A 25,998-nucleotide genomic window follows, 5' to 3' on the forward strand; every position below is an offset into this window, starting at 1 on the left:
TTTAGAAAACCGAAGGCATTGATGAATGGCCTTCCTCTCATGAGCGACAGTCAGGGCCTCTACCTGAATGGATAAGTGAAGAATAGGTGTGCTGTTCCACTGAGATCCACTGAGTCCTTGGTTTGATAAAAAAAGGAACCAACCCAGTAATTTGTGAAAGATGTTGAGCTACCATCCCTGCTGTAAAAACAGCCTTGGAGGATGAGGCGGTCTGACCTCCCTCAGAGCCCACACTTATATTTGTCGTTGAAATATTTGCAGCGCTAAGTTGTTTATTCAGTTTTGTCTGTCAGATATGACGGCAGATGGAAAAGATCCGCAACCTGATCCTGTCTGGTTTTGCTTATTACTTTTAGTTCAGTGTTAGATGGATAGTTCACCTAAAAAATTAAAGTTCTGTCTTCACTTACTCATCCTCACTTACTGTTGTTCCAAACCTGTATAACCTTCTTATAGGGAACACTAAATATATTTTGAAGATTTTTTAACCCTCTGGACCTCTTCTTTTAGGGCTTACACTTGGCTCCTTCTTGGTCAAACGAGACCATACCCTTGAAATGTAACTTCTTCTTTTCTTTTCTTTTTTTTTTTCAATCACTGTGATATTTTTTTGTTCAATAATATTTTTTGATCATTATTTAGAATTTTATGGGGATTTTAAGATAACGTGTTAATTTATATGAGCTATTTTCCATGTTTTTCCATATTTGTTACTATTATTATTATTCAATAAATGCAGTATTTCCCATTAAAATAGAGTGAATCCCTTTAAAATCAAGTGAGAATAGTGTGATCTGGAGGTGTAAAAAAATAAAAACTTGTGTAATGTTTAACCAGCTGTATAGCTCCCTATATAAATATATAGAGAGGCTTTTTTAGCTAAAATTCCATTAATTTTTTTAGGTTTTGCATTTAGATATATATTTAGACATTCTAAAAGACTACTTTTAGTCAAGGTTTAGATGTTTTTTTGTTAGATAAGTATCAGGTTTTGCATTATGATTATAATCAAACATTAACATTTTGTTAGAAAGGGAACACATAGAAAGCATTTTTGTCACTCAGTATTTGATAATTAAAAAATCTAACAAAAGGAGGAATGGATAGCGACAATTCTTCAGTGCTCTGCACTTTTTTCTACACTGTGGCTGATTTGTAGTTTTACCACCAACAGATTCTCTGAGTTTTCGTATTTCCCATTCATTTCCTGTCGGTCCTTTTTGACTGCAAAGAAGCCAAGACTCTTTTTGACCCTGTAACATATCCGAATCATGTCCATGATGTGTGTGTGTGTGTGTGTGTGTGTGTGTGTGTGTGTGTGTGTGTGTGTGTGTGTGTGTGTGTGTGTGTGTGTGTGTGTGTGTGTGTGTGTGTGTGTGTGTGTGTGTGTGTGTGTGTGTGTGTGTGTGTGTGTGTGTGTGTGTGTGTGTGTGTGTGTGTGTGTGTGTGTGTGTGTGTGTGTGTGTTCACATAGCTAATGTGACACCAAGTGAAATTTAAAAATTCAAAACATACTTTTTTTCTGTAATTTCTGACCGAAGAGGCCCAGAGGGTTAAATTGTTTTTGCTTGTTAAATGAAAAAATTAATACTCTACTAACAATAAACTAGTAAGTAATAGTGCATGGTCAAATGTGGTAGTTCACTATTAGCTAATCAATAACTAAAAAAGTGTCATACCTCCCAGAGGACTACTAAGAAATACAGGTTCATAATTAATATGAATAATGTATAATTAATTCTAAAGTGAAGATCATGGTAACCTACTAGTAATGACTCAAGTATTACCAAATCCTTCAGAAGGAACTGCTAATTATTTGAATCAGTATTCTAAAGTGAAAAAATGTGATAACTCTCTAGTAATGACTGAAATTATTGTAAGCGTTTGAGTTTTTTGTTAGTAATTATGCATTATTCATATTAATTATGAACCTATATATTATTAAATATATATTATTTTGTGGTCCACAAAAGGAACAGTTTTCATACATATTTAGAACAACTTGAGGATGAGTAAATTAGCATTTTTATTTTGGGACAAACTATTGCTTCAATTTTTGAAGATCTACCATGACATACCCAATTTCAGGACATCAGGGTCCAGTGGTATGTTTAGTTTGTTGAGTTGGACATGACAATATTCGTGTGCTTTTCTGTATATGTGTTTGTATAGGTCTCGACGTTGCTCCTTTAACAGAAGATGCATCTGTCTCATCTCAAACTCATCTAGGCCGAACTTACGCACGTCAGATGCCCGAGGAGCCACTGGATGGCATCCTCAGCCCTGAACTGGACAAGATGGTCACTGATGGTCTGTATATAACAAATGTATGCATTGTTGAATAATAATATTTGTTCCTAACACATTTCAATCTTTCTGCCATACAGAATCAATACTCAGCAGACTCTACAAAATACCAGGTAGGTTATCTACTCAAAGCACCAACTGCCAGTGAACCTGTTAATTCATTGTGTTGTTAATAACAGAGCTGTTTCCTTGCAGAGCTTGGTGGGAAGGATGTGGAGGATCTCTTCTCAGCTGTCCTGAGCCCCAGCACCAGCCAACCTCCTCAGATGCCTCAACAGATCCAGGGAGCTCAAACTTTGCATGGTCCCCCAGGCCCTGGTTTACATCCCTCCCAACCCAACTCAGGTTCGTTGTAGGAAAATAATGAATGTTATAATTGAGTGATGTGGTTGAGACTCTGATTTTGCTGTTGTATGTTGACAGTAATGCTCGTTTATGTAATTTAAAACATTCCCATGCTGATTTGAATATGCACAGACAACTGTAAAGGCCTGTTCACACCAGGGCGATTTTCGCACGCGTTTATCGCCGACGTTTAACGCCGCGGGACTAAACAATGGGCGCCAATGTGAGTGTTCACACCGACGCGCAAAACGCCAGGCGTAAAACCGTCATTTTTTAAAAAACGCCTCGGGTTCGTTTTTTTATTTTGACGCGGCGCGTAAAAAACTGTCCGACCAATGAGATCGGCGCTTTTGTTCACGTGCCTGGAGCTGCTGAAGTGACAGTAAAACACGACTTGGTGGCGCTCAAGCACAAAACGGTCTTGCCGAGCACACATTGATACGACGAAGAAGTAGTAAGTAGACAAAGAAGAAGATGAACTGCTAATGCTGCTTGCCAGTTAGCAAAAAGTGTGTGAATGGTTTTGTCCATATACATAATATGTCTATGGTTTTGGCAAGCACGTAAATACTGTCTCTCTTCTCCTTCTGTGTGACAAGCGAGTGTCAGAGGCTTAAAGTGCCGCAGCACCATCTTGTGTACCGGGAGCGCATCTACTGAATGTGCACGTTCACTCGGCGCAGCGCCAGTGAAAATCGCTTGGGTGTGAACACTCAAGACGCGCCGAAAAACGGCACGAAAAACGCTGGCGATAAGCGCGCGCGATATTCGTCCCGGTGTGTACAGGCCTTAAGTGTGGCATTCATAAGTTGGACCTCTAAAAGAGTGTGAACACTGGCGCTATCAAAAAAATTTAATTATTTGAGGTGGTACATTTCCCATAAGCATTGTTAGCTAACTGTGGTCGCAAGTTCCGTCGATTTCAACATAGTTCAGCAATTGATTCCCAAATCAATGGTTCCAATAAATATTCGCAAACAGCATTGCAAAGATTTGTGGTTTGAACTACTGCTCTCAACCTGTGGTAAGATGCATTTGAAGAAATGGGCTTCAAATTTTGGGTTCCCATTCACTGCCATTATAAAGCTTGGATTTTCATTTTTGGGTGAACTATCCCTTTAAGCAGCAAGTTGCATTGCTGTACGTGAAAGCACAGCCCAAATTGGCTTACAATGGTAAGAGTCCGGGGCTTGACTTTCTGTTATGGCAGATGGGGAGTATTCAAGAAACCTGAAGAAAGTCACACATTTCACCTTAACCAGAATATTCTGGGTTTTGTACCAGCCCAATTGATGGTATCTGTGACATTTTGACTCATCCCTCAAGTGCATTAGCGTAAACACGTTTTGGTTTGTTCTTACAAACAAAGTTTTCATTCTCAGATGAAACAAACTGACACATTACATTGTGATAAATATTGAAGACCAGGCATTGTTGTATGCACTGTTGGTCAGTTGTATTGGTATGTTTTTTTACAGGAATGTCTTCACGGATGCCAGTGATGAATGGTTTGATGGAACCCAAACAGCAGTTTTCACAGTCCCCAATTGGTCCTGGAACAGGACCTGATATGGCTCGAAACATCCCCTCAATGCAACGCATGCCTTTTTCAGACAATCTTAGGTCAGCCATGAGTATATCTGTGTTAGACATATGCACACCCACACATATCTAAAATGCAGTATTGATAAAACAAGAAATAAACATGTTCTTGTTCAGTAGGTGACAATATTGTGGCCTACTTAGATAAAATCAGTATTTCTAGATGACATTTATTACATCTACTGTGCAGGGACAGGAAGTTCAATCTGATAGCGCAGGAGACTGCTGGTCCGTGGTCCGCTACAGGGTCAGCATCTTCATCTGCTCCAGCCGCTGCCTCGGAGGTGGAGGGAGACTCCATGTCTACTGCACAGAAAAGTACTCTGAAGTGGGAGAAAGAGGAAACGCTCGGAGAACTTGCCACTGTTGCACCTGTCCTGTACACTAATGTCAACTTCCCAAGCCTCAAGGAGGAATATCCAGGTCTGCAAAGACGCTTTAAAGTGATTGGTCAGCTTTGGAAATCAATAAAATACTATGTTACAAAAAACATGAATTTCCATTAGCAGACCATTTTGCTATATTTACTATGTAATCTGTCATTATATATTAAAGCAATTAAGAAAGTAAATAAGCTCTATTTTGATTTACATGTTGACCTTAAATGACAGTCTTCTTAACATCTCTCATTGTTATTCTTCTAATAGATACTTTTATTTTTGCGTTATTACCTTACAGACTGGTCAACACGAGTAAAACAAATTGCAAAACTTTGGAGAAAAGCAAGTTCGCAGGACCGGGCTCCATATGTGGTAAGTTGCACAGTATCAGATGTAAGTCATTGAGGACATCATCATCACATTATTATGCTATGACAAAAAGTACTTTATAGTTCAGCAGCACACTCTCTCTTCAGCTATTTAGGGCCTACAAAAGGTAGATACATTTCAGGATTAAAAACTGAAAAGAGCAGCATTTATTGTGTTTTTGTGGTTTTGGAACCAGCATATACAGTGTTTAAAATGCTGGTGTGCTGGCTTGTTGACTAGCTTCACCTGCTAAATTTAGCTGGTTAATAACATGGCTATGCTGGTTTACCCGATCAGACCACCACTAGACAGCATAAACCAGCATGGAATTTTTTTAAGCAGGGTATAGGGTCTCTTTAGTGTTGCTCAATGTCAAAAGAATAAATTGGGCACAAGGAGCTCATACAGTCTGAGAGATAAATGAATTTCAAAGATATGATTAAAGGAAAACATTACCTTGACATGAAGGAGTGCCACATAAAAAATAAAAAAAAGCTTTTGGACAATTAATCAAATTTATGCAACCTTTGAATTTCAATGTTATTTCTTTGACATCTACTCTACCATTTACAGCAAAAGGCCAGAGATAACAGGGCAGCCCTACGCATTAACAAAGTCCAAATGTCCAACGAGACCATTAAGCGGCAGCCGACCCAGCCCCAGCAGCCTTTAGAAGTGTTTGATCCTGCTATTCCGCCACTGGATCCAGAGTTACTGTTCAAAGATCCACTGAAGCACAAGGAATCAGAACATGAACAAGAATGGAAGTTTAGACAGGTAAGTCTAATATGGATATTTGTATGGAAAAGGGCAAAATGACCGTCTCTAAGCTGTCATCTCAACAATCTAAACATACCACTAGACCCTGATGTCTTGAAATTTGGTTTGTCATGGTAGATCTTCAAAAATTAAAGGAATAGTTTACCCAAAAATAAAAATCTTAATTTACCCTAATGTTGTTCCAAATATGTATAACTGTTCCTTTTGTGGACTACAAAATAATGTTTTTAAACTGTAACAAATTTTTGGAAGGATGTTTTGCTAATTATTTTGCATTTTTTTAAACGTTGTTGGCATTTTTGCAGAAGCGGCCTTCTACACTAAAGCATTTACTTTACTAAAATGTTTATTCTACTAAAATGTTTACTTCAGAGGGCATAAAAGAATATGAAATCTTTTTTGAAACTTCATTTTCTTCTAGCATAAATTCACACATCTCAAGATCTCCTCAGAACTTCAAATAAATTACATTTGTTTTGTCTTTTGCCAAGAGGTAATTAAACTGACCAAATTACATAAAAAAATAGGCTGCTTGATTATGGGGGGGGGGTCATAATCACAATTATTTTGGTCAATATTGAAATCACGATTATTTAACACAATTATTGGTGGGCGATATGATCAAAATCTAATTTCATGATACAAGTAATTTTAGATATCAGTAAAATTTCACAATTATCGATAGGCTAAAAAACGAATACTAGGTTAACTAATGTAGCTAAGTAAAAGACCCTCAAAACAATTACAATTGACAAGTAAACAGTCAGTAAAACAATAAGAACAAATTAACTAATTACAAACAAAATGTACAAATAAATGCAACAGAACAAAATACAAATTAAATAAACAGTGCTTTTAGTTTTTCAGGAAGATGTATTAACAGTGGTATTCAGATGTGGTACAGTGGTATTCAGGTAATAGCCTACAACAGAAATTGAATAATCAAATGTAAAATAACACTGCATAGTCTTCACTGTTCAAATTAAATGTATATTAATACACTTTTTAAATCTATGAAAGTTGTTCAGCAAGAGCAGTGAGTGATTTTATCTTTGTCTTTTGTTGTTTGATTAACATTAATGACAGACTAAAGCAGCAATATACTGTTACACATGTGTTTTCTTTCTCAACTGTTTACATTCACTTAAGACATAAACGACTGTGTTTACAAAGGTACTTGCCTAAATGGCATTTTGACTTTTTAGTTTACGCGCAAATCCGTAGCTCACAGTATATTTTTCTTTCCGCTATAATGACTATTCCATGAAATGTATTATAATTGTGATGCATCGTGTATTTTAGATAAATCATAAAGTGTACATTTTCTTACTATTTAATCATTAGAATACATATATTTTCGCTTATTGTTGCAGCAAATGAGACAGAAAAGTAAGCAACAAGCTAAGATTGAAGCTACACAGAAACTTGAGCAGGTGAAGAATGAACAACTTCAACAGCAGCAGCAACAACTCCCATCAATCAGCCAATCTGAGCTTGACTCTTCCGGGAGCCTAAGGAGTCCAGTCTCTGTGCATTCTAACAATGGGAACATGTCTCCCAATCAGCCCAGTTCAAAGAATGGGGTATCAAAGTTACAGCTACCTGGAACACCTACATCATGTTCCCCTGATGATGTATTTTTGCGCCCTCATCCTCCACCCCCATCTTCAGGATCTCAGCCTCAATCCCCTCAGATGTTCTCCCCAAGCTCCTCTGGCTCTAGACCATCCTCACCCTGGGATCCCTACACTAAAATGGTAGGCACACCCAGACCACCACCAACTGGGCAGGGAACTCCACGCCGTAACTCGGAATCAGGAAAATCTCCCAGGGGTCTTTCAGAGCCAATTGGCTCTCCAACAGCCATATGTAATGACCCCTATGCCAAGCCCCCAGACACCCCAAGGCCAGCAGGAGCTCCAGATCCTTTTCTCAAGCCTATGTGCCCTCCTAGAGCAAGTCAAACTTTGGAAGGAAGACATCTTATTAGCTCCCCAGGCCATGATCCATTCTCTAGGGTGTCTGTGAGAAAGGAAGCCTACCAGAGGATGCCTCAAGGCAGGATGATACTCTCAGACCCTTATGCTCGTCCTTTACTCACTCCTATCCCAGGCAGCAATGAATCAGGGTCCGTCCAGGTTTTTAAAACCCCTATGCCACCTCCTCAGGCTCAGGAACAATATGCAGGTATGCATGTACGGAGAGTAAGTGGGGATCCCTTTGAAAGATCAATGATGCCCCCTCGTTCCTCTGAGGGATTCTCCCAGAATCAACAGAATGATCCTTATGCACAGCCTCCGCTCACTCCACGTCCTGCAGTAAGTGACGGCTATGCAAATCAGAGGGTTTCACGGCAGCCCCAAACCCTCCCATTTCCTCAGCCTGGGCCAATGGCACGCCAGTCTTCCTGTAATCCATATGCTCGAGCCCCATCTACCCCTCGGCCAGACTTTTCTCAGTGTGATCCCTATAGACAACAACCTTTTACACCAAGACCTTCGAATGACCCTTTTGCCCAGTCTCCATTTTCTAACCCCTATGCTAGAATGCCAGGCACACCTAGACCACATGACCCTGAACCTTACACTCAGCAGCCTGTATCTCGCCATCCAGTCATGATGAATCAACCCTCTCAGCAGTCTCAGCAGCAGACTCAAAACCACATAATGTCCCCTATGTCAATGGACCCTTACGCACAACCCCCTGGGACCCCACGTTCAGGAATGGTAGACCGGTTCCCCAAGTCTCCAAGTCACCAAAGGACTCCTGATCCTTTTAGTCAACCTCCTGGACCTCCACGCTTGCTAGGGCCCGATCCTCATGCACAGTCAATGGGAAGGTCCCAGCCATTACCTAATGATTCATGTGCACATCTCTCGCAAACACCTCACCTTGGAGGTGTCGGGCAGGGATTGGGACCTGGGCCAATGTCCAATCAAGATCCATTCTCCCCTCCTCAAGTGTTGATGCAAGACACTTTTGCCAGTCCAACAAAACATGGACCTCAGACCCTCAAACATCTAGGTATGACAGATGATATCGGATCTCATCAGCTATCCAGTCGAACCAATCAGACTCCCATCCATGACCCCTTTGAGCAAGTCCCCATGATTTCACATTCTCAGTGTGGAGAAAATAAGGAGCAACAAGGATTAGTACAGAGTATCAGTTCCCACGCCATGGGGCAGCCCAGCACTGAAGCTCAAACAGTACCTCTTGCTGAAGCTGAGGAAAGACTCAGACAGGTGTTGTTTTATTTTATTGCTACTCTATTTAAAATGCTACCCTATTTTATTTCTAATAAGGTGCATTATAACAGTTACAATATATCATATATACACCAATTAACACATAACGTTAATTTGTTCACAGCGTCAGCGTATTCGAGAGCTGATCCTCAAACAGCAACAGCAGAAAAGTGCCATACGTCAAGACAAGGGTGTACAGGATCATCCTCTGACCATGCCTCCAGGAACCCCTCAACACTGGAGTCAGGAGTCTACAGGCCAACAGAATGAAAATTTTAATCGCCCACCACCACCATATCCTGGTCCAGGAGCTGTAAGAGCCCCTCAGAGATTCCATGGGCCATACCCAGGGGATCAGCAGGTGCATTTCCCTGAAGGACAGTTTCCTAGACCACAGTTTCCTGGGGATGCTGACTCAAATATAAGGCAGCTTGGGCCAAGGTGGGTGAATTTACATACTACCAAACATGTAGCACTTTGTATTAAATGAAGGTACTAAACTTTTAAAAAATGCTAAAATATTCTCTTGTTGATTTTAGGATGCCCCTCACTTCTATTGTCCAAGGTCCTATGGGAGCTCCAAGACCTCATCAGATGCAGGACTCAATAATTGAAGCTCATCCACAGATGAGAAGATCCATGTCTATGGACTTGGGAAAATCAATAGTTGGCAGCCCTTTAGGAGCCCCACATTTGCCTCCTCGTGCCATGCACATGCAACAGCATAACATTATGGGGCCTTTCATAGAACTAAGACACAGAGCACCAGATAACAGACTGCGGCTTCCCTTTGGGCCACCTGTTATGCAGGGAAATCGAATGGAATCGCCCTTACACCAACGACCCCCAGGTTTTTTGGGTGGTCAAGAATTGGGATTCCCCTTCAATCAGGTTCCAAAGACAATGGAAACAACAATGAATCAGTCTCAGGTAGCTGTTACACAGATGCAGGCATCTCTGAGCTTGGGGAATTTACAGCAGGCCAATATTCCACTGAGAGCTGGACATCCACAAATCCCCCTGACAAGGTCTGTAAGCCAACCTGCTTCCAATGAGACTCTAAGTTCTCCCTTACTCACAAATATTGCTGCTACATCTGCTGTACAAAATGATGAGGTCCCTTTATCCTCAAATGAAGTACATGATGAGAAAATTGATACTGATGAATCTGCTGTGAAGGACCTTGAAGATGTTGAGGTGAAGGACCTTGTTGATGCTGATTTAGATAACCTAAATCTTGACACAGACGATGGAAAGGACTTGGATCTTGAAACAAATGACCTGCATCTAGATGACTTCTTAACATCTGGGAAATTTGATATTATTGCTTATGCTGATGCTGATTTAGATCTAAGTGAGGACCTGGATCTCAGTGATCCTTTGGAAGACCAGACTGAGATGTCTGATGTCCAAAAGACCAAAGCTGAGAAAAAGACTGAAAGTTTTGATGACGCATCCTCATCATCATGTTCTACAGCAGAACTAAGGGAAGTAGTTGACAAAACTGCCCAGTCTCAAGGTAACTTCAGTAAAGACATTCCTCAAGATCAGGTGTTGATTTCCTTGAAAACAGAGGATAACAAAAATGGAATTAAAGATTGCTTGTCCCAAGACAACTCTAAGAATCAGATAAATGATAGTGCTGCCATTAATCAAACCGGCTTTGAAAGTGATATTGATGCCAGTTTACAGGTTCCAAAGACTGGAATTCACCATGATGCTACTCCAGTGCTTTCAAGTATGCTGGTCAATGCAGAAAGTGAATCCGTAAAGCAGGAACACTGTGGACAGTCAGCTGCACAAAGCAACCCTACAAATCAGGAAGCTACAATGTCACTCAGTAGTTCTATGCTAGGGCAAGGAAACTTTTCAGTGCAGGGGGTGGATACTGGCCTCAGTATTGACCAATCTTTGGTGTCTTCTCATGGTGAAAGTGCATTAGAAGTCCCAGGCTCCATTCAGGAACATCAACAAAGCCATATTTTTGGAATGGATCAAAAAGATGATATTCTCTCAGGGGAACAACAGAGTATTCTTACACAGCAGGCATTGTTGTCACAGCAAGGCAATCAGAACAGACCACTGCTTCTGGAGGAGCAGCCACTTCTTCTCCAAGACCTCCTGGATCAGGAAAGACAGGAGCAACAGCAGCAGAAGCAAATGCAAGCTATGATAAGACAACGTTCCAGTGACTCATTCTTCCCCAATATAGGTAAGGTTTAGCTAATATAAAAAGATGTACTTTTGTTCTTCCTTCATGCCTTAAGATTAGGCCTTTCTCTGTTTTACATGTGGTAAACAGCTGGTCAAAGACTGAAAAGATGATAAACTCATTGTACAACATTCAACAGTTTCAGTGTACACACAGAACTACTTCCTTAAAAACGACTAAATTCAGTTTTGACCTGCTGTTTGACTGGCAATACCGCCTGTGCCCGTGGGTAATTACATTTGTAATTTTGAGTAAATGGCATTTATATGTCATTATATATTTGACAGTGTTGTGTTATTCCAGCATTTTATTTTACTAGACCTGTTGTTTGTGAAATGCAGTTACATCATAAACCTTATAAAATTAAATTTCGTAGAGAAAACAAAACAAAAGTTATGTAATTAAAGGAATATTCCGGCAGCATCATGTTGTGCGTTTCCACAGAAAATAATTTAAACTCGTATAATTTAACCTCATACTTCAGTTTGAAAGGGAAAAAGCTTATTGCACTTATAATTAAAGTCTATGGGATTGCCCCATAAAATTTGATTTGTTTTGGGGGGTATTTGCCAGTTTTTACAAACTGAGGTATAAAATTATTGTCGGTGATAATCAGTAGCATGTTACAGGTGCAGTCAATAGAGTTTTACTTCTATTTAACTCAGAATAATCATTTAAAATGCATTTTCTGTATGTTTTTATCACAAGCTAAATAATAAATGTATAAATGTTACATTTATATGTTAAATTTTTACTTTAAACTTTGTAAGAAATATATTTGCCCTATATACTTGACAATGCCTGGGACTATAATTTACTTAAATGTGCATACTTTTCCAATTATTTATTCAGATTTTGATGCTATTACTGACCCCATAATGAAGGCAAAGATGGTTGCATTGAAAGGAATCAATAAAATGATGGTTCAGAACAACATGGGAATGACTTCAATGGTCATGAACAAGTGAGTTAACAGTCTTGTTTGTTTGACTGAAATAAAATTAGATTAATTTCAGCATGTATAAGAATGTGCACTAATGGTTCTTCTATTATTCCTCTTTTCACAAAATCCCAATTAGTGTCCAGACAGGGCAGACGCTACCTGCCCCTGAAGGAGATGTATCTCCAATGCAGTTGACTGGACAGGTGAGACATTTAGCAGATTAGAATGTTTGGTCTACACATTCTCCACCCCTTGTGTGTTTGTTTATTAAATATTTTGGCTAATCTGATTTTCCTTTAGCAACCAATAAGTGTGTAGTATTCTGTAAGTGCTGTAGTTTCAATGCATTTCACAGAATTTGGCAGAATTTCTTCCTTAATCAATGCATAAAAGGTCTGCAGATAAAGTCCATAATGACTGTGTAATTTTGAAATTTAATTTTGTAATTTTGACTGTGTCTTAAATCTCACATTTAGGATAGCAAACTTGCTCCTCACATGGCACGACCAAATCCCCCAAATTTTGGAACAGGATTTGCCCGTAAGTTTTTAATAATTATTATTATTCAGTATATGAATTATTATATTCCATTTCTAACTGAATTTACTGAATATATTTAAATGTTATTTTACCTTTAATCACAAAAATGTATTCTTTAAGCCAGTAAATAATAATTCCATCCTTTCCCCATCAAGAAGACACACAGAAGGTTCAGTATGAGGACTGGCTCAGGGAAACCCAGCAGCTACTTCAGATGCAGCAGAAGTTTTTGGAGGAGCAGATTGGGGCCCACCGAAAGTCAAAAAAGGCCCTGTCAGCCAAGCAGAGAACTGCCAAGAAAGCAGGACGGGAGTTTCCTGAAGAAGATGCAGAACAGCTAAAACATGTGACAGAGCAGCAGGGGGTGGTGCAGAAACAGCTGGAACAGGTAAAGAACACACATAATATAAATCATTCATGAGCTGCTTTGTTTACAGATAATGTCTCTGACCTCTCTTTCTGAAAACTAAACCTATTAAACACTTTTCAGTTTTTTTGTTTTAGTTTTTTTAAAGCATTAGGATAGCATTGAAAAGTAAATTTAAATTACACATATCATTTCATGATTGTCCTTTAACAGAGAACAATTCACTTTGTCTTTTGATTTAAGGCCCATATACAACAAGAACGATATCTTTAAAGATAACTATGATGATATTAGCATCCACACTAATGCATGATAACTTGCTGCTTTAAATGCTCAAGCTCTTTAAAGTCAGGTGAATTCTGATTACTGTCAACTTTATAGTTTTTATACTTTATAGATATTGTTATAGTTATTGTCCTTGGTGTGAACAGGCCTTTAATCATCTCTAGTGAATACAAATTCCTTGAATCCTTAAATATTTGTATGACTATTTCCCTTTGTAATAGTCAAATAAAGTTAGAATTTTAATAGAGTAAGATTTTTTTGCCCTAATCAAGGACAGAGCATGTTCCAAAAAATGAAAATCATTTAAATCTGTGGTCTGTACTATTTGAAAAAGTAATATACTATGAAAAACATTTTCTGATATAAGAAATACAGATACATTTACAATTAATTAATGTCTAATGACATGTCTAATTATTTATAATATTCGGTTGTTGACTTTAACATTATTAGTTCAGATGTCTTGTGATTATCTAACAGCAATACTTTATATCATACATTGTTTCAAGTATTCACCTCTGTATATCAAAAAGACAAGAACAGTTCTTTCAAATTTCCCTCAAACTTAGTGATATTTTCTTGTAAGATCAAGGACATGTTGAAATGAATGGGAAAAGTACATGTTGTTGTAAATGTTTCAGTCCAATTTAAGGACTTAATCATCAATTTTAATTGATGATTTTTCTGTGATTTTTCTAGATCCGGAAGCAGCAGAAGGAGCATGCAGAGCTGATAGAGGAGTACAGAGTTAAACAGCAGCAAGAGGGTGGCATGCAGCCCCCAATGATGCCTGGAATGCCACCAATGCAGCCTCATGCTGGCATGATGCCAGCTGGGCCCCCCATGAACCAACCTATGATGGGTCCCATGATGCCCATCCGGCCTCACCCTGGCCAACCAGATGCAGCTAATGTGTCCAACACAGCAGGCTGGCACCCTGGTGCACCTGTTCCTAGTGGAGGACCTCAAATGCCAGGGGTAATGCCCACTCAAGCAGTGCAGGCACAGCCTCCACAGCCGACAGTGGCTAGGCCCAGTCAGGGGCAGGGAGGTGGCGAGTCTCCTCACGTGAATTTCGATGATACCAACCCATTTAGCGAAAGCTTCCAGGAGCGTGAGCGCAAGGAGAGGCTACGGGAGCAGCAGGAGAGGCAAAGAGTTCAACTCATGAAGGAGGTGGAAAGGCAGCGTGTGAAACACTGCATGGAGCAACAGCAGGTTCCTAACTGCCAAGATGGTACCATAAGGGCCCTTTCCCAGATGCCTTTTTTCAACCAGGACCTACCGCAGGACTTCATGCAGCCACCCAGAATGCAGCAGCAGATGCAAGGGCCACCATTTCCACAGCAACAAGGCATGCAACCAGGGTTTGTTGGAGGACCGTCCAGACCAATGATGGGTAATGGTCCATTCCCTCAGGAAATGGGACCAGGATTTGTTTCTGAGAACCTAGCTCCCCATGGGCCTAACTTTGTCCAGGCACAAGCTAGACTTCAGAGATATCCTGGGCCAAATATGATGCCTCAAAATCCAGCTCAAGGGCATCCATTTCCAATGGAAGGACCCACGCCCTTGCCTCCAAACTTTCCAGGTACCGGTCCATCACTTATCCAGCTATACTCCAACATCATCCCAGAGGAGAAGGGCAAGAAGAAAAGGAACCGCAAGAAGAAGAAAGATGACGATTGTGAGTCGCTGAGAGCTCCTTCTACACCTCACTCTGACCTGACAGCCCCGTTAACACCCTGCGTGTCAGATACGTCATCCACACCAACAAGGAACCCAATGGTCTTCGGCGACCATGAGTTCTGCGAGACGTCCCAACCTGGATCGTCTACACCAGGCTCCATGAGCAGCCAGCCGCACTCTGAGCTGGAGCGCCAGCTCTCTGAAGGCAGCTGTGGTGGAGGGCCAGAGATGGCCATGTGCCATCAGGAGATGCATGACAGGATCCTCTCCAACATCAAATTGGAGAAGGTGGAGGCGAGTGACTGCCATGGACATAAGGGAATGGAGATGGAAATAGGAATAGGCATGGTCAAGGTAGAAGGAGAGAGGGAAGGAATGATGCTTCATCATGCGAGTCAAAGTCCAGCCAACAGCTTGAAAGGAGAAGCTGGAAATGAACTCCTCAAACACCTCCTAAAGAATAAGAGGACTCCACCTCCTGCACTGCTCCACCAGAGGTCTGAAGACAGATCAGAGGAAGAGGGGTCTGCAGACAGCAAAGCATTTCTACGACAGAGCTCCATGGATAGCACTGGGGTGAGTGATTGAGGATGCATAATTTTCAGTTGAAAACATGGGTATTTTCGAATTGTCTTGACTGTTTCATTTTCTCTTCCCCACAGACATTCTCGGATTCAAACCACCCTGATTTCCCTGGACCATTACTTCCAGAGGACAAGAAGAAACAGAGGAACAAGAGGGCACCCAAGAGCGGAGACAGACCCGCCCCTCGCTGTAAAAAGAGGAAGAAAGAGGAGGATGAGAGTCAAGCAGTGTATTCCTCTACTGAGCCAGTAATGACCCAGTTAAAACAGGTAAGATGCTAAATCCTTTATCTTTTCTTGAGTCGTATTTACTTCCACGGCCCTGTCAGCTGTCGCGTATATCCCTTTATCAATAATAATTGTTGCAATGATAATTCTTAGGAATTCAATGTTTGTTTTAAAGGAATCAATACTTTCATTCAGCAAGTGATAGTAAATACATTTAAACTGTTAAAAGATTTCTATTTAAAATAAAGGCTGTTCTCTTATATTCAAGAATTAAGAAAAAATTTATATATTTCCAAAAAAATATTAAGCTGTTTTCAACATTGATAATAATCAGAAATGTTTATTGAGCAGTGTTTGTTGAAAATATATTGGGGAAAAAAAACTTTTTAACTTTTATTTATATATTTACTGTATTTTTGATCTTATAAATACAGCGTGGATGAGCATAGGAGACTTCTTTCAAAAACTTTTCAAAGACTCCAAACCTTTGAACGTGATGTACATATTTCTTTCTGTCCTCTTGAGAAAACACCCATATTTTGTCCAATCCAACTATGTACTAAACAAAAAGTACTATTTTTGATTAAATATTTTTAAAGTATATTTTATCTTTTATTATAATAAATGCTCATCACATGAGAAGTTGTCAGGTTTCTGACATTTACATAGGACCTTAGGAGCATAAGTTTCTCTGATCTAATGCTTTTCTAAGCATGACCTTTATCTCACATTTCTCTTTTTGTCTCATTGTTTCATTGCAGCAGCAGCTCTCTCTCTTGCCCCTAATGGAGCCTCTGGTGGGGGTGAACTTTGCCCATTTCATGCCCTATGGGGGCGGACAGCTGGATGCAGAGAACCGTCTCACGGGCACATTTGGAAGCGCCTCATTGGATGGTGTCTCAGACTATTACTCTCAACTGATTTACAAGGTAATTAAGAATAGCTAATAAAATACTCCATGACTGTAAATTTGCTACGAAGCATCAACCAATCATTTTTATTACTTACATCAAGTCTCATGATATCAGCAGTAAACTCCACTTATTATATTTCATGTATAAGATGTGCAGATGGTCACTCATATATATATCTCTCTACAGCAGAATAACCTGAGCAACCCGCCCACCCCTCCTGCCTCCCTGCCCCCGACCCCTCCTCCTGTGGCGCGGCAGAAGTTGCTCAATGGCTTTGCCACAACAGAAGAGCTTGTCAGCAAAGGCGGTGTCATTGTTGGGCATGATGGTGAGTGGCAACTCTGAATTTGATATCAATAGTGATAATTTTGACTATTTATGGACAGGCCAATGAACTGTTTACTCTTGACTAGAGATAATTGGTTTGGCCAATGCTTTTTGATCATTAATCACATTTATATTTTTCTGGTATTGGTCAATATTGAGTCTACTAAAAAATGCCGCCATTTAGAAACATAGCAGTTTATAGTAATTGCCCATAACATAGATACATTTTGATCACAAAACATAATTTCTAATGCACAATGGGCAAAAATAAAAATACACCACTGACGTTGGTTGTTGTTTTTTTGGGGGGGTTTGTTTCAACAGTCACCAAAGGGCTGCTTTCTCGACCGCTGCAGTTTAAGGCTGAGGAGGAGCTGCTGGCTCGAGCTCTGGCTCAGGGGCCCAAAACTGTGAATGTGCCGGCCTCTCTACCCACCCCGCCTCATAACAACCAGGAAGAGCTCAGGTCAGTACACGGATACAGAGAACTGGGATTACACTTCCCACTAAAGTTTTAATGCTTCTGTTGTGTCAAAGTTGGCCCTTCAAATGTAGGTATCTTAAGTAGCAGAATAGACTTATAATTGTAATTGATAATTGTAAAAATGACTACGGAGACTGGAGTAATGTCTGCTTTGCCATAACAGGAATAAATTACATTTTAAAATATATCAAAATAGAAAACATTTTTAATTTGTAATAATTTTTCACGATATTACTCTTTTACTATATTTTTGATCAAATAAATGCAGCTTTGGAGACTTTATTTCTTATATATTTAAAATTTTTACATTTTCATTACATTTAATCATTTAACTGCAGAAGCTTTTGTCCAAATCGACAATAGGAGAACAATAGAAGCAGTTAACAAATAAGCAAAAATATGTAAGTGCTGTCCCAGTTAGTCTAGCACAGTGCATGTAGCAGGGTTTTCTGAATGACAGAGGTTAGTGATGTCATGTAGATGGAGAAGAGAAGTGGTCCAAGCATTGAGCCCTGAGGCACCCCAGTAGCTAGATGATGGGACTTGAACCACTGGAGTGTGGCTCCTGAGATGCTCATTGTCATTAGGGTTGACAGGAGGATATTTTAACACTTTTAAACCATAGTGTACATATTTTTCTTTCCATAATTATTTGAAAGAAAGAACTCATATTTGACCTAACTAACTAAACAAATATATCCTTAAAACAATTATATATCCTTAAAAAAATGTATTTGTTGATTCCTCAGTTAGGGGATGTTTTCTGTCCTCTAGAATGATTTTATAGATAATGTTTCTACTTTTAAATCATATAATATAACTCTTTACTTTCTCAATATATAGGAAAATCTAATTAAAGACAGTGTTGAAAGTTGAAATTGTCTCCTACCCAGACCTTTTAACTTCCCTCTATAATACATTTGCAGTGTTCAAATCTTTTTACAGTCTATGGTCAAAATCAGTCAAATTGAATCATCTTCATTATACCAAAATCTACTTGAAGGTTGATCGAGGCCTTGATCAGATCTTTATTCCAGAGCAAATGTTTTAACACAGATGAAGTTTCATTTTTCAAAGCTATCAAAAGTCCCATAGTATGTGCTTAAAGGTAATAGTGGACAGTACTTTGAAGTGTGATTGTATATAAACATGGCACACAAATATCATGAATTTTGGATTTTCTCATTTCTACACATTAGTCTATTTTCAGTTTCTCAGTTAAAATGTAACAAATCTATTTCTCTCGTACACACAGGGGACAGGAGCACTGTGAAGACAGAGACACCCCAGACAGCTTTGTCCCATCTTCTTCCCCAGAGAGTGTCGTTGGCATGGAAATCAGTCGCTATCCAGATCTCTCATTGGTCAAGGAGGAACCTCCTTCTCCAGCCCTGTCTCCAGTAATTCCAATGTTTCCTGTCTTTAGGGGCAAAGGTAACTAGCTCCTTCCCTTTTGGGCCTACAATTACATTATAAATGGTGCTGTTGAGTGACCACAGTGGATTTGATTGATTTAAACCGTTTTTATTCATTCCCATTATTTTGTAGGCTCAGAGGTCAGGTTACGAGAGGTCAAGACGGAGCCTTCATCAGTGTTCTTCGGCTCTTCATTTGGATCGGTGCAAAACGGTTCCAACACTGGGCTTGTGTCCATCGCCATCACACTGAAGCCAGCTGCTGCTGAGGTGAGAAACACTGTTGGTTTACCAGAGAAATCTGGTTCTGCAGAGGTACCTGCAGAATTTGTCTCGATTGACAGCACAAAAACATGACATAAAGAAAAGGGAAAAAAACACAGTACAACAAAACATGGAAGAACAAGTACAACAATTTCCCTACTACAGAATGGGTGCAATGATGGGCGTCTTTGACACAAGATTTGACAGCTAATTTAAATTCACAGCACAAATGGTACAAATAACTCGATTTTTACATTTTCTGAAGAAAATGTCTTGTTTTTGCCAATGCTGCCTCAACCCTAAGTATGAGCAATAAGACGCACAACTAATACATGAGATAGGTTTAGATATTATTTCTCATACCTCACTGTTTGCTTTCCTTTGCTCTTTCAGAACATCACCGATGTTGTTGCAGCCATTGCTGACCTAATCCGTGTGAAGATCCCCAGCAGCTATGAGGTCAGCAGTGGTCCAGGCTCTATGGGGGCCATCAAGACCTCTATGGATCCACAGCGTCTAGTCTCTGCACTTCATGAGCCGAATGGACCACGGGCTATGAGGCAAGCGCCTCACCACCTGCAGCTACAGCACAACTATAACAAAAGTAAGGAATGCCTGCTTATCCATAATTTGGCCCCTTTGTCATAATTACCTCTCTTAATGGCGCATGATCTTTCAGAAATCATTCTAAAATTACTGTGACTAACAATTAGGATCTAATTGTTTATCCATCAGTTGTTAACTGTGCAGTATTATGTCTGTGTCTGGCACAGCTACTGACGGAAAATCACTATTGATTTTGTGAACGATTGGAGAAGCCACTTAAACACAGTAGTGATCTTGGCCTGAACTATCCTATTGAAATCTGCTCATCTGTGTCGGATACTCACTTAATGAATGTACTGAATCAGATTAAAAGCCTCAATACAAGATTACATCTCATTCATCACAGGGAAATGACACCGCTCTCTATTATTGTTGTGTAACTGCTGTTTTTACACTAATCAGGAGGTAGGAGGAACCTTTTTTATGTTTATTGACTACTGTGGATCTCTTTCAGGTGTTGGTGGTAGAGAACAGTATAAGAAGGGACAGGGCAGCCCAGGATCGAGGCAAAAATGGTGTCAACACTGTAAAGTGGTAGTCCTGGGCAATGGTGTGAGGAAAATTACCAAAAATGAGCACGGCAAAGCACAGGTAAGAATCCGTTGAAATTAAGGCATTTGCAACCCATTTTATTTATATAATTTGACATATTTCCATGTGAAATGTAGAATGTGACTTTATTTGATTGATTGAGAATTGATTTGTGGACGCTCTATGTCAGAATGAGGCCAGACTAATGCTAATGCATAAATAATTATTTTGCTATTGGTTAACATTAACCAATGGTGACATAAGCAGGAAAGTTGTTTCAGAGGCGAAGCAAGTTACATTATTACAACATCTCATCCTCTGATTTCTCTCAGGAGTCCCAGTTATGTTCTGATGGGGGTTTGGTGTTCTGCAGTCATAGCTGTCTCATTCTGCACTCATCGTCCTCTCAGTCCAATGGGAACACCGACACCAAGGTTTGTTTTCTCGGTCATAATCCATATGCAAACAGCTTTGAGACTGAGCGTGGCTGATTTTATTTGACTGATAGATGAAGTGCTCTTGATTATGCATGATGAATGTCGTGCACATGTTTAATGTTTCTGTATTGTATTTCCAGACATCTGTTGCTCTACTTTCTGAAAGTGCTTTGAAACAGAGTCCTTCTAAAGTCCAGCACCAGTATAGCAACAACATGTCCTCGCTAGACGTCCACTGCCTGGCCCAACTCCAGCCCAAGCCCTCCCCTCCCGTTCCGAACCTTCACGCGGTTTTTACCCCTGCCAAAGCAGCTCAAGCGATCAAGACAGAATCCAAACCTGAAAGCATATCGGAGAGGCATCTTAAAGTGACGGTTAAGTTGAAACCGCATTCAGAGAGCCACATGGAAGACAAACAGTGGCATCACGGCAAACGGTGGAAAGGACTGCGCTGGCGAAAATGGACGTTACATATTGCAGTACCAAAAGTTGCCACCCAAGAGTCGGAAGTTGAAGAGCTCTTGCAGCAGCTCAACTCATCTCTGCGGCCGTGCTCGATCACCCGCGACCACCGCCGCTGCTGTTTCTGCCAACAGATTGGCGATGGGATGACGGATGGCCCTGCCAGGCTGCTCAACTTGGACTTGGACACCTGGGTACACCTCAACTGTGCCCTTTGGTCCTCTGAAGTCTATGAGACTCAAGCCGGTGCCCTGATCAATGTGGAATTGGCGCGTCAGCGTGGGCAAACTGTGGTTTGTGCATTCTGCCAGCGCTTAGGCGCCACCAGTGGCTGCCATCGGCTGCGTTGCATCAACATCTACCACTTCACCTGTGCCCTGCAGGCCGGCTGTACGTTTTTTAAGGATAAGACGATGCTGTGTCACCAGCACCGGCCACGGGGAGCCGGCGCTGCCGCTGGCTTGTACTTAGAACATCAGCTGCGCTGCTTCTCTGTGTTTCGCCGCGTCTTCGTACAGCGCGATGAACTGCGACAGTTAGCAGCGGCCGTGCAGCAGCCTGAGCGCGGCCATACTTTCCGTGTGGGCAGTTTGCTTTTCCATGCGATGGGTCAGCTGCCACCTGCCCTGCTGCCCACGTTCCACTCGTCTACGGCCATCTATCCACCAGGGTATGAGGCGAGCCGGCTCTACTGGAGCATGCGGCACGGTCAGAAGCGCTGCCGTTACGTCTGCTCTGTTGAAGAGCATGAGGGGCGTCCTGAATTCAGCATCCGTGTAATTGAGCAGGGCTACGAGGATCTGGTGCTAACTGACACGACTGCTAAAGGTACAGCTGCTGCAGGCTACAATACATATACTGATATAATAGCAGACAGGGTTCCGGCGGGTCCTAAAAATAGTTAAATTCAGTTTGATCAAATTCATAAATAGTGACGACTAATAACACGGTATAACAAAAAGATTTGCGATATGGCCCAATTATTTTTTTTTTTAAATGGCTATGGTTTAATGAAATAAATGTGAGTGCTGCAAGTTTCAAAGTAAAAACTTGCTGCTGTCATGTGTAGCAATGTTTACTCTATGGTGTTTATATGTTGTAGATGGGTATTTAATCTCCATCAACTTTTTAAGCGAGTAGCTACAGTAGAAGTTGTTAAACATAGACTCTTTCAAAATAAGAGTCCCAGTATATTTCAGGCATGTTTATAATTAAAAGTACTGCATGAATTAATCTTTTTTTCTGGCTATTACTGCTATTACTTTTGGTTACTCATTTAATTCAACATAAACTAGCTTCTCTCTAGTTCGCCCTGTCACTTGAAGAAATATTAAGAACATTATTTAACACATTCAACATAGAGATTGCACAATTGCACAAAAATCTATGTATTGTCTTTCTTTAAACACATTAACTTATCAGCAAAATCCAATACTGGTGGATTAATATATAATTAGTGGTGGGCCGTTATCGGCGTTAACGTGAGACTCTTATCGGGCGATAAAAAAAAAATATCGCCGTTAATCTATTCTCAAAGTTGGGTTGGGAGCTGGGTCTATACTACGCAAGCTATGATGACTTTCACCTTGATATTTTAGCGCGGATGTATACGTAGCCGAATTGCACTGTAGGGGGCGAGAGAACAGCTGTGCTCTCTTCTCCAACCGACAGTGAGTTGACACGCACCCGCCTCCTCTCATTCAGTCCGTTTAATCCTCTGAACATTGCGAACGGGTGTTCTGCTGGATTTTTGTTACTTTTGGTGTGACCGGTGGGTCTGAATTTCGCGCGGGGTTGCACATAACGTTAATTCTACAAATTCCCGCAGATTTCGCGCTCGCATCTAAAGCGCACACACACATACCGTAATAAAGCCGCCTCTGACATACAAGTGCAAAAATGAGCTCCTTTTTCCATCTTATTAATGGTCAAATACACTCAAAAATGTCTCAATGTCCATCTTGGTGAGTTTTAACATAAACACAGTCGTAACCAGCTCACAGGAACAGTGTTTGGGATCCATGTGTGCGTCAGGTCTTAAAGGGACAGAAGTTCAAACTACAAAAAGACAAACAATCACTTACGAGTACACGTATTCTGAATGCCTTCGGCAGAATTCAAATGAGCCATTTTAATCTAGATTAATTCCAAGATTACAGTGAGATTAATCTAGATTAAAAAAATGAATCTATGCCCACCTCTATATATAATTAATATATTCAAATCAAGATATTGATAATCCAATTTGAATACATATGTAGGGTAAAACGGGGCTAAAAGCACAGCTTAAGAAAAACATTTGATTTTCACTCTTCCCATAGTGTATGATTGCAGATAAAATATATTTGTTTGTATTGAACATTTATGGAGCAATCATAATCATAAAAGTGGTTTATTTTGTTTAAAAATTTTATAAATGTATGAGATGGTGAGGGGGGGTGGCTTTTACCCCACACATGGGGTAAAAGGCTCACCAGAGTGGGGCAAAAGGCACACATTATTTATACCAATACTTGAGCTAAAATAGTATGTTTTTAATAATCAGGTAATACTTGTTCAAAACAAAGATCACAACAAAGTTTTAACAAAGTTTGCACTATTTTCTGTTTATTTTGACAAATAAAATAATTCCTTTTTGTTCAATAAATATACTGTCATATAAAAATATATTTTTAAAATACATAAACAAAATTAAGATTAAAGAATTAAAGATTCTGAAAGCATTGAATGAGGTCCCATAATAATTTAAAATAGATTTACAGTAGTAACAATAAATTATATTTTATTATATATGATTAATATCATATTTTTAAATATGATGGTTTCATTATAAATATAATGATTATCTATAAGGTGGACACCCAACTTAATATATGATATTTACCATCTGAATCGAATCATGTCATGTCAACAAATGGAAAAGTCATTTCATTGTTTATTATTGTGCCTTTTGTCCCAACAGCAGGGGTGCCTTTTTACCCCAAATACCATACTTTTACATATTCTTCCATTATTAATTTTTTTTCCTTTAATTACCTTTAACAAAACTGAAAATCATTAAGACCTTTGCCTCGAAATATATTCAATAATTTTAGCGATTCTCATTTGCTACTTAAAAGATTAGTTCACTTAAAAATGTCCTGATAATTTACTCAGCCCCATTTCATCCAAGATGTTCATATCTTTCTTCAGTTGGAAAATAAATTGAATTGAGGAAACATTCCAGGATTTTTCTCCACATTATGGTCTTCAATGGCAACCAACGGGGTTGAAGGTCCAAATCAATGCAGTTTCAAAGGGCTCTGCACGATCCCAGCCGAGGAATAGGGTCTTATGTAGCGAAACCACCTGTCATTTATTACCTGTCATAGCAGATATATTACTATTTTATTGTTATTTCTAAATATATGAATGATTTGAACTGTGATATGATACACATTGAACCTAAAACAACAGTTAAAATAGCAACACTAAAATAATAACAAGGAATTCAATCCCTTTGAAACAGCAGCTTTCATGCTCAGCAGGGGTGAAAAAAAACTACAAACTTGCAAGCAATGCTTTTTGTCTCCAAACCAAGTCATGTTTTGCCCACAATCTGCTGCCAATAGAAAGTCCACATAAAAACCAAATCAAAGCGCTTTCAGTTGTGAGAAAGGACCCAGTTCTTTGTGCATTCACAATGTATCTAAACTGACAAGAGGACACAGATGTCTTTTTTTGTGCACGTATTGCAAATCACCTATTCACCTAATCACTATTATGAGCCCCACATGTGCTCTGAATGTGTAGCAGAAGACAAAACAAAGGTGCCCCAATATATGCCTAGGGACCTATATTTATTTAAACAAATTCAGTTGCAGCTTTTTGATGGGTTTTTTATTCGCTTGTGTGCACATTCTCACCCATGTGCTCTAGGAGTCTGGGACAAGGTTCTTGGGCCCGTGGCTGAGAGGAGGGCTGAGACGGGCATGCTGAGACTCTTCCCTGTCTATCTGAAGGGAGAGGACCTGTTTGGGCTCACCATCTCAGCGGTTACCCGCATCGCTGAATCGGTATGTACAATAATTACAACCTTAATATCACTCACTGCATATTGTAAAGTAAAATGCCCAGTTATGTAGTTTGTTAAGATGCCCTCATTTTGTGAAACGTCACTCTGTTGTAGCTGCCGGGTGTGGAGGCGTGCTCAAGGTATCGTTTCCGTTATGGACGTAATCCCATGTTGGTGCTTCCACTGTCGATGAATCCATCTGGCAGCGCTCGCTCTGAGTTGCAGACGTTCCCCCATCATGAGAGGTCAGTTTTGTAAAAAATTACGGTGTGGTCACATTAACGAAATTTCTGTGAAATTTTGCGTGCACAAACCGGTTCAATGTCCATTGTCATTAGCGTAGAGATGTATGAAGCACAGCTCACACAGAAATCACTTCCAAACTCTCAATCGCACAGATTCCTATTGCATTGACAAGATTTCGCCTGTAAACCTGCATTCACACTGCCAGTGGCTGGCGGTGAGGTTACTAGTGGCCGTTCCCACTAATGGTTGTAGTGATGGATCACGAGCGCTCCACTGACTTCACTCCTATTGGTTGTTGCTCCCTAAAGTCGCATAAACATCTTTGTCGTGTTTCTGGATACACCTACATCCTGTCACCAATGGTCACTGTCGCTCATGT

The 25,998-nt window shown here is 40.1% G+C and overlaps 1 protein-coding gene across 5 annotated transcripts in view; it reads left to right on the forward strand.

The window, feature by feature from the left end:
* The window catches only part of kmt2cb (lysine (K)-specific methyltransferase 2Cb), a 142,592-nt gene that overhangs the window by 103,364 nt on the left and 13,230 nt on the right, over positions 1-25,998 (forward strand). For 3 of the 5 annotated variants that reach the window (XR_013816627.1, XM_079818573.1, XM_079818574.1), the window contains exons 30-56: positions 2,173-2,310; positions 2,388-2,420; positions 2,503-2,652; positions 4,131-4,275; positions 4,445-4,677; positions 4,933-5,006; positions 5,577-5,780; positions 7,157-9,028; positions 9,156-9,472; positions 9,571-11,243; positions 12,096-12,207; positions 12,323-12,389; positions 12,663-12,726; positions 12,882-13,114; positions 14,078-15,643; positions 15,730-15,921; positions 16,641-16,808; positions 16,980-17,121; positions 17,445-17,586; positions 18,860-19,038; positions 19,153-19,289; positions 19,677-19,887; positions 20,344-20,480; positions 20,753-20,854; positions 20,998-22,147; positions 25,238-25,374; positions 25,488-25,618. Coding sequence is in view for 4 of the 5 variants with exons in the window: in XM_079818573.1 (XP_079674699.1) it covers positions 2,173-2,310; positions 2,388-2,420; positions 2,503-2,652; positions 4,131-4,275; positions 4,445-4,677; positions 4,933-5,006; positions 5,577-5,780; positions 7,157-9,028; positions 9,156-9,472; positions 9,571-11,243; positions 12,096-12,207; positions 12,323-12,389; positions 12,663-12,726; positions 12,882-13,114; positions 14,078-15,643; positions 15,730-15,921; positions 16,641-16,808; positions 16,980-17,121; positions 17,445-17,586; positions 18,860-19,038; positions 19,153-19,289; positions 19,677-19,887; positions 20,344-20,480; positions 20,753-20,854; positions 20,998-22,147; positions 25,238-25,374; positions 25,488-25,618 (9,709 nt within the window). In the remaining variant the exon portion in view is untranslated. The remainder of the gene's footprint in view (positions 1-2,172; positions 2,311-2,387; positions 2,421-2,502; positions 2,653-4,130; positions 4,276-4,444; positions 4,678-4,932; positions 5,007-5,576; positions 5,781-7,156; positions 9,029-9,155; positions 9,473-9,570; positions 11,244-12,095; positions 12,208-12,322; positions 12,390-12,662; positions 12,727-12,881; positions 13,115-14,077; positions 15,644-15,729; positions 15,922-16,640; positions 16,809-16,979; positions 17,122-17,444; positions 17,587-18,859; positions 19,039-19,152; positions 19,290-19,676; positions 19,888-20,343; positions 20,481-20,752; positions 20,855-20,997; positions 22,148-25,237; positions 25,375-25,487; positions 25,619-25,998) is intronic. The other 2 variants (XM_079818575.1, XM_079818576.1) reach the window with 2 other exon arrangements.

Source organism: Gobio gobio (genome assembly GCF_949357685.1).
Source record: "Gobio gobio genome assembly, chromosome: 6".
Classification (NCBI taxonomy): domain Eukaryota; kingdom Metazoa; phylum Chordata; class Actinopteri; order Cypriniformes; family Gobionidae; genus Gobio; species Gobio gobio.